At 39.1% G+C, this 15,221-nt stretch overlaps 1 protein-coding gene across 1 annotated transcript; it reads right to left on the bottom strand.

The window, feature by feature from the left end:
- Positions 1-4,917: 4,917 nt before the first annotated feature.
- Positions 4,918-5,859, bottom strand: LOC136960090 (olfactory receptor 10J5-like). Its single transcript, XM_067254429.1, has one exon. It carries the CDS (start codon positions 5,857-5,859, stop codon positions 4,918-4,920), a length of 942 nt encoding a protein of 313 aa, XP_067110530.1.
- Positions 5,860-15,221: the final 9,362 nt, after the last annotated feature.

Raw genomic sequence — 15,221 nt, 5'->3', positions numbered from 1 at the left:
TATAAGGGGAAAACAAATCTGTAAAAAAATGATCAAAAATACAGCTACTGTCCTCTCCCTCCCTTTACAGTCTTATTTAAGCTAAAAACACGACTAAATGAGATATCCCTAGCTATACGGATTAATACAGTCTAACACTGAAGATTACAAAAAGAAAAGAAAAATGTTTTCCAGACATTACACAAAAAGTGTATATGTAATTATTCTATGAGCCTGTGCTGTAGCCTACAGAAGCACTCTACTCTGTTCTCACTTACATTTACATTTATTCATTTAGCAGACGCTTTTATCCAAAGCGACTTCCAAGAGAGAGCTTTACAAAGTGCATAGGTCACTGATCATAACAACAAGATAGCCACTAAACATTGCGAGTAGCCAAAACATGAAGCACACATTGTGACCAACCAAAATAAGTGCCAAAGGGAAGAACCATAAGAGCATGTAGTTAAACAAGTTACAATTAAACAACATGAACCGCTATAAGTGCAAGTGTACCTGTGGAAAAAGCAAGCAACAATAATAAAAACAATATATGACAGCGAGTACAAAATTTAAGTCAGTTACCACTAACCACAAGAGCAACAAGTCTCTAAGCAAGAGTCATTGTGATCCTTGAGGAAACTAACATCGGGTCAAGCGAACCGTTCCTGAGTGCCGTTGTACTCCCGGAACAAGTGCGTCTTGAGCCTTTTCTTGAAGGTGGAGAGACAGTCAGTGTCTCTGATGGAGGTGGGGAGTTGATTCCACCACTGGGGGGCCAGACAGGAGAAGAGCTTGTGTTGGGACCGGGCGGTCTTGAGCGGTGGGACCACCAGGCGGTTGTCTGAAGAAGACCGTAGGTGACGGGTGGGGGTGTAAGGCTGCAGGAGAGACTTGATGTAGACGGGTGCAGTCCCGTTCACTGCTCGGAAGGTCAATACCAGGGTCTTGAATCTGATACGGGCCATGATAGGTAGCCAGTGGAGAGAGATGAGGAGCGGGGTAACATGGGAGCGTCTGGGTAGATTGTAGACCAGGCGGGCCGCCGCATTCTGAATCCTCTGAAGAGGGCGGGTTGCACATGCTGGGAGACCAGCGAGCAGCGAGTTGCAATTGTCCAACTTGGAGAGGACGAGTGCTTGGACTATCAGCTGGGTGGAGTGCTCAGACAGGTATCTCCTGATCTTCCGGATGTTGTAGAGGGTGAATCTACACGACCGGGAGACCGCAGCAATGTGGGCCGTGAGGGAGAGCTTGTTGTCCATGGTAACCCCAAGGTTCCTGGCAGAGGATGAAGGGGTCACCGTCGCAGATCCCAGGGTGATTGAGAGATCGTGGGAGATGGAGGGTTTAGCCGGGATGATGAGAAGTTCTGTTTTGGCGAGGTTCAGCTGGAGGTGGTGCTCGGTCATCCAGGCTGAGATGTCTGTGAGGCAGGCCTCAATCCTAGCTGAGATCCCCGGATCGGTCAGGGGGAACGACAGGTACAGCTGCGTGTCGTCAGCGTAGCAGTGGTAGGAGAAGCCATGGGAGGTGATGATTGGTCCAAGTGAGGTGGTGTACAGAGAGAAGAGGAGGGGTCCAAGGACGGAGCCCTGTGGGACACCAGTGGAGAGCTGGCGAGGGCCTGACAGTTTGCCTCCCCAGGAAACCTGGTAGGATCTTCCCGACAGGTAGGATGAGATCCACTGGAGTGCAGTGCCAGTGACACTTCTTGCTGACTGTCAGTATACTCTCTCCCTACATGTATAAACACTTGACAACGTTGCTCTGGGATTCAAGGTGGCCAACCAACGATCTTCTTTAGATGATGTAGTTAATAGATAACCTAATGCTTGATGCAGTCAGCTGTCCCTGTTGGATTGAGCTAATTAAAAGTTGGGATGGTCAGTGTTGAAATGGTTTACACCTGAAGAGGTCTGTCCTTAACCACTGATCGGTTAAGAATAATTAAAGATAATGATTACTTTATTACTTTTATACTGTTTGGAATGCTCTGAATATAATAAACAATGTTTGATCTATACCTTGCTATATTAAGCTCATGAGAACATAACCCTTCCTCTTCACACCCTGGGACAGAAAAGCCAGGTGACTGATCTGGAACATCTTCTATCTCCCTTGGAGAGAACTTTGGTTGCAATATGAACACATTGATTTAAAGCTAGTGTTAGATCAAATTGTAGCTAAAATGACAGCTAACTTATCCAATCGTTCGTAGTCAGTCACTCACGTAGTTGTATAGTTTTGATTTTGTGTTCGGAAAACTTGTAGGCTGTAGCTGAACACTGAATGTTGACTTGGCCCGCAAAACGTCTGTAACGTTAAAGGCAGGATAGGTAGGTTTTGCAAACCTAGTGTAACCCAGTGTAATAATTTATATTTATGTTTGTTATTTTATGTATGCGTTTTATTACTGTATATGGTTTATGGGTAACAAGTGCTACTTAAGCATAACTGCTGGACATATTGACTACTTCTGTATTCGACAACATGATTAGATTTTAATTTTTTTTACTGAAAAGTAAACAGAGTTGAGCTGGTCATAGAAATAGAAGAACTTGTTTAATCCCTGGAACAGAAGAGCCAGGTGATTTATCTAGATTCTAGAATACCTTAACTCTGTTCTGTACAGCAGTGGTTCTCAAAGTGGGGTCCCCGGACCCCTAGGGGTCCGCGAGCCATAGACAGGGGGTCCGCGAAATAATTTGCCATAAATTATACAATTGTAGAATTGTGCTGTATCATTAAAAAGTAAAAAACTATATAATAATCTACAGATGGGTGACCATTTGCACCAATAAAATAAGCATATTGTGTCCATTTAAGAGCACAAAGGCAGGGCTCTACAGTGTGCCCATTTAAATATGTGTGCATGGAAAAGTACTTGGGCGCACGGGTGCGAGCGAGTTATGTTTTTAACCTATTGCAGCTGTCAGTTACGTGAAAAGAAATGATAGAACCCAAAAATGCTCAAACCATTATTTGCAACGGGAAACATTTTTTCTGAGATTTCAACACCAAAATAATCGCGACTCGGATAAACCTCATAGGCTGCGTCCTGTGATAACCTACTGAATCTGTCCTGCGTTGTAACAGCCTGGCTAACGATCTACCTAGCTAACCTTCACCCTCAGTGTGAACAATCAAACTAACCAAACTAACATCCAACACTACACATATCAAACGACTTCAACAATATAAACTTAAACAATGCTTCCGTCAACAAAATGAATCCCCCAACTGAGTCCCCTTCTGTCCTGCTGCAAGCCATGCTGAAAACCAAGAGCGCAGTTGCGACCCTACATGAACACCGGTGCGAATAGCTACAACATAAAAACTAAATTTCCCATAATGAGTAGTTTGAATCCATCCACCACCGAGGACCTCATTCGGATCAGTACAGTGGGGCCCTCCATGGAAATATTTGATGCCTCTAAATGTGCTGAAAACTGAATGAATAAATTCAAAAAAGTAATAAATGAATATGTAATGAATAAATAACAACTCCTGTTTCTGGTCAATTTTGTGTAATTCATTCAATAGTCTAATAATGATGCAATGTTAAAAGTTTTTTGTTTTGGTGGTGGTGGTGGGTCCCTGGCCCCAAAAAGTTTGAGAACCCCTGCTGTACAGAGCTGCCTCCTGATCAACACCCCAGTAGTTTGTCCTTTAAGCTTGTTCATAATGCAATAAGGACACATTCATTTTGAACTAATTTATTGTTTTCATAGTATTCTACCAATGAGACCCAACTGCCCAGGCACCAAGGACCGTTGGTAAACCCTTGTCCCCATGCAGCGTGATGCCTGACCGTCACCACCTCCTGTGAGCTATTCCAATAAACCTGCCTATCGTAGGCCTTTGTGTTCAGCCAGTGTTGATGCCCTCATTTCCCGCCGCAAGTACACATACAGACACAATCTACCAAAGGTCACACTTTCATAGTAAACATATAGGATTGCTAGCTAGTATTGATAAACAGAATGTCAAATTATAGTTACTGTTTGTCAACCGTATATATTATTTGTGGGATACTTTGCATCCGAAGTCTCAGGAACATCTGGCAAACAAGGAGAAAATGAAAGTCAGTTTACCAAAAAGCAACAGTTGGTAAAAGACAAACCATCATGTATATACAAATGTTGTTGGATTAAATAATTCATACTCATACCACTTAGAAGAGTAAGTACAGGCAGTGGCGATTCTAGGTTTTAAAACTGGGGGGTGCAAAGGGTAGTGAATATTTTGTTTTGTTTACAAAAACATGCTCAAAATGAATACTAGGTCTTAAAATTTAAAAGTAGTACAACAAACCATGATAGAACATACAATGCATGCAAATGCACCCCCTGCACCCGCAGTAAAATTGCCTATGAGTTCAGGTACTATTTTAATGACAAATATAAAGTAAGGTTATGAATTTGGGAATTTTTATGTTTCAGACTTGCAGTGTTACATTTAAATGCAATGACAAATAACACAATTCTCTTTTCCATCCATCATATCTTTCTTTGTCACTTGTTTTCAACATAATTAAGGGAACAGACCTCCATGATGTAAGCACATTTCAACTCGAGCAAGGCTGTGTAATGAATCATGATAGAATAACATTCAACATTGTGGTCTTAAAATCTTTCAGTTTTCTTGAAGAGATCTTATAAGTGCTGACTTAAGAATAAGTATAAGAATATTTATAATCTAAAAAATAGTGCTAACCTTACTTTATGCGGTAAGCAGTGCTTAACTGTGTTAAGCGTCCTGTTTTTTTATGTGAGGCAAAGCACATTTGAACGTCAAAATAATGGATTTCATACAACATTCAACCCCAACATCAATGCTACAACTTTGCAGTGTTTGTTCTATGACATACTTCCGAGTGTTGAATCAAGTTTCTTCATATTTACCGAACCTTATATTTTTATGCCATTAACAAATCTATCTTTTCTTTTTCAAACATGATAAAAGTATTTTGTTACGAATTTGAGTCAATGTAATACCATACATGACGGGGTTGACTATTGGAGGAACTATAATCATTTCTGTAGACAAGAAATTCTGTAGACTTTGTGGTAAATCTGAGGAGCCATATCGCATGAACATGACATCAAATAGAAAAGCAATGATGACATTGAATAATGCCATTAAATGTGGAACACAATTTCTCATGAACTTCCCTCTGTTCTCCAAGGACAACAAACATGATCTGATCAACTGTACATAAGTGAAAACAATGAAAATACCAAGAAAAATATAGAATAATATGACCACATATGCAACTACGTTGGTTGGTGTGGTTGAAGTCATCCAACTTGTCGGAGCACAGGACAGCTTAACAACCAACCAAGGAGCACAATATAATTTCTGTATGTGTGAGCCACACAACTTCAAACTGGAAGAAGGTATTATACCAGCAGATACAAAACCTAAAGGAACAAGCCAGGATAAGGAGACTAACTGAGCGACCCTGTGCCTGGTCATAACAGAGTGATACTCCAGTGGTCTACAGATCGCTACATACCTGTCATATGCCATCACTGCTAACAGACAAATATCAATGCATACAGTGGAGTATATTACTAAAACTTGAATCATGCATCCTGTATAAGAGATGACCTGGTGATGAGACAATAGATCCGAAAGGAATTTGGGATAAAATCCTGCAGTTCCAAAAAGTCCATTTACGCACAAACTACACAGGAATATATACATTGGCTTATGGAGGTTTCTATCCATGGTAATAATAACAATGACAACAACATTTACCATAATAATAACACAGTAAAACAGTAAAGTGAGACAAAAGAACGTTAGTTTGTAATCCAATATCTCACTAAACCCAGATAGAGTAAACTCTATTTGAGATGTCACATTTTCCATTACAAGGGAACACCAAACTGATTTTTTTTAGTTTTTACTAAAAGTAAAATAAAATATACCTTGTCGTCTCTGTCACTGTTACAAACCTTGATTGTCTTATTTACACTAAATAATATGACTAAATAAGATATCCCAAGCTAAATTAAAGAACAGTTTTCTAGAAATACACTATAGTGTCCATACAGTATAGTGCATATTAAGTCTGCTGTGTAGTTCCATCAAATGTTCTCCCCCTTGTGAAGGCCAGTGTCTCTCTCTCATCGTATAAATACATGAGCAGGTTGTTCTGGGATTGAAGGTGTCCAATCAGTGATTTCCATTTAGATTATTAAGTTCAATGAGCTGTTTAGCATGACATAGCCTGAAGAAGATGTGTTTGTACTCTGCTGTCCCTGTTGGATGGAGTTAATGCAGACGGGTTGCTAGACAAAAAGCTCTACGGGGGCACAGGCCCCTACTCATTATACGTACAGTTTAGGGACATAAGTTTTATATCAGCTTTGGTAGGGACATCAAAAATGATTTCAATTTTTTTATTAATGTAACATAATACATTGGATGCTCATGTTAATACTCATGTTATTTTTATGTTTGAGTCAAAATAAGATGATTATTACTATTAATAATCATTAATAGTAATAACTATTAATGGCTATTAATAATATAATCACTATTGTTTAGAAACCTTCTTAGGTTTTCTTAGCCTACCTCGATTCTGACTTACGTGCCGACACCTGGACTTTTGTGTGCGCGCTGCAGTGGCTATTATGGCAAGCACAGAAGAGTGCACGGAAATTGAATTTTGCGTGTGTTGTTCCATTAAAAAGGGTCTAGCGACACACCTGACCTAATGTAACTTTGAGTTTGGTCAGTCAAATTAGAAAGTTTACTCCCTGCCACAGAAGCACCAGGTGGATGGATCTAGAACACTCAAGTCAACCATTTTTATGGCAGGCATGGTTCGACAATAACATCTCAAATACAACTAGAGAGGGTACAATTTCTGGGGAAATTGTAGGGTGTGCTTGCTTGCGTCGGTTGCACAGGGGTCCGTTTTTGAATGACATTTTTACAACTGATATTTCTGTATATTTTATATAAAAATGCATACTTATTATTTATAAAGATTACATAGATTTAAAAGCATTTTTTTTGCTGCTCATTTACAACTGAAAATACGAGTGAAGTATAGAATGAAATAGATGTTTTCTCATTTCCCCTGCAAGAGGCAGCCTCAACGTTGAATCAAAACGAATACATTTGGCAGACCGGTGTAAAAATTGACCTAATCTCTATGACTTAAACGTCATTTTAAGTTTTTCCCTTCTCATGATATTTTCAGGCATTTAGCCTACTCATTGCATTCATTCATTAATAAAGAACCCCCTTTGAAGATTATTCTACTACGTTAACCGGTAGTAGAAGATGGAATCGCGATTCAAACAGTACCATCTGCTAACTGAAAATATGCCCCCCAAAACGTAAATAAGCTTGAAATTTATTTAGTGGAAAATCGCTCATTCATAAAAAGCTCACTGGTAGCGACCATTGTCAGTAACAACGCAAAATGCGATATAGCCCTGTGTGGAGAAGCTGCCCCGGTAAATTGTACTACTACGGTACAGTACTAGACTACTGCTGTGTTCATCTTGGTAGCGATTGCGTTGGTTGAATTGGATTTACTGTTCCGTTGTACGGTTTAGGCTGAAATGAATTATTTTCATGAACAGATTGACAACGTTTAGGCTGTGGCAATGAAGTTCAGGTTAGTAGTTAGATAGACTTTTGATTTAAGGAGAGTGCCGAACATGTTCTGTCGCTGTTTGACTTCCTAAACAGCTGTGTAGTGTAGATGTTTTTGTAGTGTGTCAGTGACTGTGGCTAGCAAATTAGCCACCGTTAGCTTCACCTTTAACCACAAAAACTTAACTTAAGCCCAAACCATGCAACGGAACGTAAATTCCAATAGAAGCAACTCAATCGCTACCAAGACGAAACTGTTGACACCTACGTTGTCTATGTAGGCCAAATATTGACTGAGTTTTAGGGGGGCAAAAAGAATAAAAATAATAATAATAATATATATGTGAGAGAACAAAGGTTGTGTTTATTATTTATAAAGATTAAATAGATTTAAAGGATTTTTTTTTTGCTGCTCATTTACAACTGAAAATACGAGTGAAGTGTAGAATGAAATAGATGTCTTCTCATTTCCCCTGCAAGAGGCAGCCTCATCGTTGAATCAAAACGAATAAATTTGGCAGACCGGTGTAAAAATGGACCTAATCTCTATGACTTAAACGTCATTTTAAGTTTTTCCCTTCTCGTGATATTTTCAGGCATGTAGCCTACTCATTGCATTCATTCATTAATAAAGAACCCCCTTTGAAGATTATTCTACGACGTTACCCGGCAGTAGAAGATGGAATCGCGATTCAGACAGTCCCATCTGCTAACTGAAAATATGCCCCCCAAAACGTAAATAAGCTTGACATTTATTTAGAGGAAAATCGCTCATTCATAAAAAGCTCACTGGTAGCAATCATTGTCAGTAACAACGCAAAATGCGATATAGCCCTGTGTGGAGAAGCTGCCCCGGTAAATTGTACTACTACGGTACAGTACTAGTAGACTACTGCTGTGTTCGTCTTGGTAGCGATTGCGTTGGTTGAATTGGATTTAACGTTCCGTTGTACGGTTTAGGCTGAAATTAATTATTTTCATGAACAGATTGGCAACGTTTAGGCTGTGGCAATGAAGTTCAGGTTAGTAGTTAGATAGACTTTTGATTAAGTAAGGGGAGTGCTGAACATGTTCTGTCGCCGTTTGACTTCCTACAGCTGTGTAGATGTTTTTGTAGCATCTCGCGTATGCTACAGCATTGCAGTGAGCAACACTGGTTTGAAACCACAGGTAATGATAATTTCACCCACAAATCGTTTACTTGTAATGTAATGTCATAATAAATCCTACAACGAAAATGTATTTGTGAGGAATGTTTATTTTAAAGATTGAAAACAGATGCATCATAGACCACTGTAGTATGTGTTGCCCGGGCAACAGAGGCTAATGTCATGATGCTAATGCTTCAGTGAAATAGTAGACTACCGTTTCCAAAAGTAGATGTGGGCCTACTTCCTTAATAATATCAGCTAATATTGTACATTACATTTCATAATTGTGTTTCACATCACAAAGTAAAATGAGTAAATAGTTATCACCCTGGCCTCTTTGCTTGTGGCGTTCCTGCAGCTGCCTTGCAGTAAAGCTATAGTTAGCCTAGCTATCCCCCAAGTTAACAGATGTGAAACGAATGTTCTGCTACAGGTAGTCACGCGTGTTTTCGTGACGTTAGTGACGTTAGTAACGTCAGTGACTGTGGCTAGCAAATTAGCCACCGTTAGCTTCACTTTTCACCACAAAAACGCAATTTCTACTTAAACCATGCAACGGAACGTAAATAAAAATACAACCAACGCAATCGCTACCAAGACGAACCTTTTGACACCGCCGTTGGGTATGTAGTCCAAATATTGACTGATCCTTAGGGGGGCGAAAATAAATAATAAATAAATAAATAAATATATATGTGAGAGAACAAAGGTTGTGCTCTCGCCGAAGGCTTGAGCACACCCAATAATATATATGTGACAGAACAAAGGTTGTGCCCTTGCCGAAGGCAAAGCACACCCAATAATGCGTCATAAGTCATAATTAAACTACAACATAAAAGTATGTTGGGTGCACACTGTGCAATTTGTAACAGTCCTTTGCAACTGTTGCTTGTCAGACTGTAGGAACATGATCCCGGCTGTAAGCCATGTCACACTGTAGGATCTCAGTTGTCAGACTGTACGACAGTCAAGACCATAAACTTATAACTTGACCAAGCCAATGAACTCTTGGTGGCCCCATTTATTTCTATGGAAAGTGCTCAGTGGCGCAGTGAGACAAAGTTGTCCGATCATGTGCAGAACAGTGGCTCGCCATGCTCCGAGCTCTGAGGCTCGTGCACGCTTGCAACCAGCTATACACGTCACGCCTTTGCCACAACCAGTTGTGAGCTAAGGCATTGCAGTGGAATCAGAAAACTGGTAGAATGGCAGAAATGGCAAGTCCGATCAAGAAGCAGATACATGATGTGAACTTTATGACAAGCAATACTAGCAGTATGCCTACTGTAAAGTATTCCTTTTACTTGTTTTTATTTTATTTATATATGCCTATTGTAGATGGCACTCACAACATATGTTGTTCTTTTTGCTGTTTTTAGTATGACTGCCTAGTATTGTGTCAGATTAAATAAACTGTAAACTTTAATTTTGGCTCTGTCCTGGTGCATCCTCGCCAAAGCAAGTTAAGTTAAATATATACCGTATTTCGATTAAACGCCGCAGCATTTATTAAATAAGGTTAATTTTTGGTGCAGCGTTTATTCGAGGGCGGCGTTCAATTAGTCTATTCTTTGTTTGTCTGTGAGTGCGGCAACTCCCTTTCTCATTGGCTATCAATTAGGTGTGCGTTGGTAGTACAACTGTCTCTAATACAAGTGTTCTAGCTACATCAGGGGTTCTCAAACTTTTCTGATCCAGACCGGCCCGCCAAAACCGGCCCCCGTATACGCCACCACAGCTAACCTGCTAATGCATGCACATTCTGAGTTTGATGTGATGCTAGTTCGGGAGTTCAATAGTTAATGCGAGCGCGCAAATGTTATGGCCTTTATTTGAGCGCAAAATATTTGCGCTCAAATAATAATATTTGCGCCCCCCCCCAATCCCCTCCTGTGTTTGACATGATGCTAGTTACGGATTTCTAGAATCAACGCGCGCGAGCGAATTTTGGGGGCCTTAATTTGAGCGCAAAATAGTTTTGAGCTTTATGTAAAATAAACATTTTAGAAGCCGTTCTTCAATTGGTAAAATCTTGACTAGAGATCTTTTTGTCTCTTAATTTTTCAGCCCCACGTAGCTACCTTGCGTTTCTTAGCCTGGTTTAGCCAAGGAGCTCTCCACCTTTATCACTCATTTAAAAACTATTTGATAAATCGAATATAAAAGCATCATAGAATGTAAAGTAACAGCTACACTGAAAAAAATTATGTTTAAGATTTACTCAAAAAAAATGAGGCAACAATTTGCAAACAATTTTTGTGTTTAAATTTAACACCATGTAATGTGTTTAAATTACACTACACAAACTAAGTAAAATTTACTCAGTATTAGCAATTAATATTCACAAAGTATTACCAATTAATTTAGTATATCAGGTAAGGCTTACTTAATTTTTCGCAGTTTACGTAGTAAATGTTACTTGGATTGTCAAATACAAAACTACTTATAAATATCTATTAATTAAATAACAATTAACTCCCAGTTATCAGTATTTTTTAACTAAATTATATCAGTATAAATGATTGGTTATAAATTGTAAGATGCATAACATTTAACATCATCAACAATGTTTTAATCACTCACATTGAGCAGTATATGGAGTCAGGTGGCTGAGCGGTGAGGGAGTCGGGCTAGTAATCTGAAGGTTGCCAGTTCGATTCCCGGCTTACTTTGACCATTCTTGCTCTGATTTAACTCAGTCAAATAACTCAAATTCTAGTATATTTGGTCAATATTAATACACTGTCCAGTTTACCCCTCTTCCATTAGATTAAGTATATGCCATGTAGAAATAACTCAAAATATAACTATATGAGAGAACAACGGTTGTGATCACCGAAGGCTTGAGCACACCCAATAAAACGCAGACACGTGCAACTGGCATGCACTGTATGCATGGGCAACTGTATTTAACTACACAGCTACATAGGTTAACTGTGCAAAACGTCCATAAAATTACCGCAGCTTATTTTACTAAACTCAGTATAAATATAGCATAAGTATGTGTCTAGCTAGCTACTTCAACCATTTATAAACGAGATATTTAAAAAACATTTGCTAAATCGTCAAATAAGATTTTTCATCTAGCTAATTAGCCTCATGTTGCTAGATAACCACCCCCAATTATCTAGCTAGCTAGCTACTGTAGCAAACATTACGAACAACACCAAAATCTATATTCTTGACATTTTATACTTTTCAAATTTGACACACGTTTTCTAATAGGTTTGTGCAACATTGAAGTCAGAGGACAAGTAGCGTTAGGGGTCTTTAAAAAGTTGAGCATTTCTGCCATTTTGAATGGCCTATAGCATTGCTATTTAAGTTAAATAAAATAATCAAACCCAAGTTATGTCAGATAATTCTACTCGAACATTATATTGACAACACAATTAAATTATAGTACAAGTCGATTATGGTAAACTCTTACTTCATGAATGCAGGGCAATCCAAGCAGAGCCTCCTCGTAGATTTGGTGACTGTCTCTGGCAGCTTAGACGAGCACGCGCCAAAACTAAACTTCCGGCTTTCGATGCGTTTCTGCTTAGTTACGCTTTACTGCGAAATAACAATTAATTTTTACATAAGCTTATGAAGCATAATCATTTATCAGTTTAAAATGTTAAATAAACCCAATATTATCAAGTACAAAGGAGAAACACATTTTTGTATGTAGAATTTACACCAACAATGTTTATAATAATTACTGACCCACTCATTTTTTTCAGTGTATCTGGCGTCAGTTACTTGTAAAATGCATAGATAATGTTTAACAGTAACATCTCAATTTAGCTTGCACCTAAGTTAAAACATATTTGAGTGTGCTAACATTAGCAATAAGGTCAGCTAGTTTGAGGTGTATGCATGGGCGGCGCTAGGGAGGGGCTAGCAGGTGCTTCAGCACCCCCAAGAAAGACAAAAGCACCCAGATAGCACCCCCTAAAATATTGCTCATTTAGTAATAGTATTCAGGCCCGGAGTGGTCATCGGGAGAATAGGGAGAATTCACGGTCTGCCCGCTCTGCCGCTCATAAATTGTGCCAGCAGATCGCCTGCTTTGTCTTTGTTTTTTCACACACCGAATAAAACGATTTGTGTTAAGTTTGTTACTGTCTGACTGATAAGTAAGCTAATAGGCTACACTAGGTTTTAATCTAAATAAACGCATGATCAGACCGTGCATTAAAAAGTGCCGTTTTCAGTTGTCGCGCATGCTCTCTTTCTCAAACACAGGTGCGTGTACCAAGACCCTAAACCTTCATTTATTGTTGTGGAGGGAGTTTGCAAGATTAAGATTATGTCTAAATAATAAAATGGATGGGAAAAAGATGCCAGGAGGAACTGAAAAAGACAGGTAAAAAAAGAAAGATCTGTCACTTCAGAAATCTAGGTTCCTGCAAGTGTGGGAAAAATATGTTTTCTCAAAAGCCCCAAATCTTTCAGGTAAAAATTTGGGTTGTAATTTCGAGAAAATATAACAAAGAGTCCAACGTAATGTTTATATTACATAAAGCTCAAAAACCTATTTTGCACTGAAATTAATGCAAAATATCTCGCTTGCGTGCTCGCATTAATGTGAAGTTCCGATTTCAGCTCACATCAAAACCTTGACTAGGTCCTAAATTTGGGTTATGCCCCGAATGTGAAAGTATGCCTCGGCCCCTGGTGGGGATGGGCTGGTTTTGGCCATTACACTCGCGGGCTGAAAATGGGTCCCACTCTGGCCCTGATAGTATTTATATAATATATAATATATATATAATTGCGCAGCTCCCCCTGTCAATGATCTAGCACCCCCTCAGCACCTGCATGAAAAACTATCTGGCGCCGCCACTGGGTGTATGCATAGGCTAACCATTAAATTAGCAGCACATTTCCCGTATTTAACAATGATTAAACATGGGCTTACCTGAAAGTGATGCACGGGCACCATCTCGCAGTCTCTTTTTTTCTTCCCCTGACTCCTGTTATCTTTTTAAGCCCATTTTAGAAAAGTTGACCTAGCCTACTGTCAAAGTTCGTCAGGCCACTGAGATAGGGAAGGGCACCCACAGCGAGCTTGGGAAGTTGAGTGTGTATTTGTTTTTTTTGTTTTTTTTTGGGGGGGGGGGGGGGGCACCATCGTAACTTTTTTTGAGCTTTTAAATAGGCTATATCTCTTGTTCTGCCTGTTTTGTAATATACGTGCCTAATATTTCTATACTAAAATAATATCGGCATTATAAGTATTATAACTATGATGATTTTTCAGTTGGCTAATTTTTGGTGCCCTCTCAGGAGTTGGTGCCCTACGCACAGCACGTTATGGGAGTCAGGTGGCTGAGCGGTGAGGGAATCGGGCTAGTAATCCGAAGGTTGCCAGTTCGATTCCCGGTCATGCCAACTGACGTTGTGTCCTTGGGCAAGGCACTTCACCCTACTTGCCTCGGGGGAATGTCCCTGTACGTACTGTAAGTCGCTCTGGATAAGAGCGTCTGCTAAATGTAAATGATATTGGAGCGGCAGCACTGGCTACTAGACTACACAAACACTGTTTTTGACGTGATTTAACATAATATTTTGATCGAACGAGTTGCAATAAAGTACTTACATTAAGGAAAGTTATGACTGCGTTCATAATGTGATATAACATTTTAGTTGACATTGTCCAGGGCCCCTTAGATGTCATGTGCCCCTGGGCAAGTGCCCAGTTGCCCTAATGGTTAATCCGGCCTTACGTGAGTGATTTTTTGGTCACTGTTGTCCCAAACGTATGTACTGTATTATTGCAATTACATTTATAAAAATAAAAAAAATCGGTTGCCTGGAGTCTTGGTGCCCCTGGGCAGTTGCCCAGTTGCCCATATGGTTAATCTGGCCATGCTCATTTTTCCAGAGGAATTAAAATATTACACCTGTTAGAGACTCTGCTATGATTGTAGCCAATATCTGCTACAGCTTATATTTTATATAGAAAATACTTCAGTATTTATAAATTCTGATAATGGAGAAGCATAATAGTATATTATACTTTACAATTTTACAATAACTGCACAGTCTAGACCATTTGTAATAATTTTGTTAGTAGTTAACAAACATTATTATTAAATAATTGTACATTAAAACATTACGGAGGCCTACGCATTCAGTATCTCATGCATTATCTGTATGAAACACTGATAGAAAGTGTTATCTGTAAATATATACAATCACATACTAAAACCTTACTCATTATTTATAATTTAATGACATTTGAATAATGTTTCACAAGACTTTTACTCAGACTTATGTACATTTTGGGTGGTAAAGAAGACTTTGGTCAATCTATATGAACACATACATTTATATCAAATGCATTACTTATGTGGTACAGATGCAGAGACCAAATATAACTCACCAAATAATAATGTATATAGCAAATAAGTACTGTATAATTCTAAAATAACTTCAGAGTACACATGAGAAGGTATACACAAGCAATCTGCAACA

The sequence above is a fragment of the Osmerus mordax genome, chromosome 2 (assembly GCF_038355195.1).
Source record: "Osmerus mordax isolate fOsmMor3 chromosome 2, fOsmMor3.pri, whole genome shotgun sequence".
NCBI classification, from domain to species: Eukaryota; Metazoa; Chordata; class Actinopteri; order Osmeriformes; family Osmeridae; genus Osmerus; species Osmerus mordax.
This window is presented reverse-complemented; position numbering and strand designations above follow the sequence as displayed.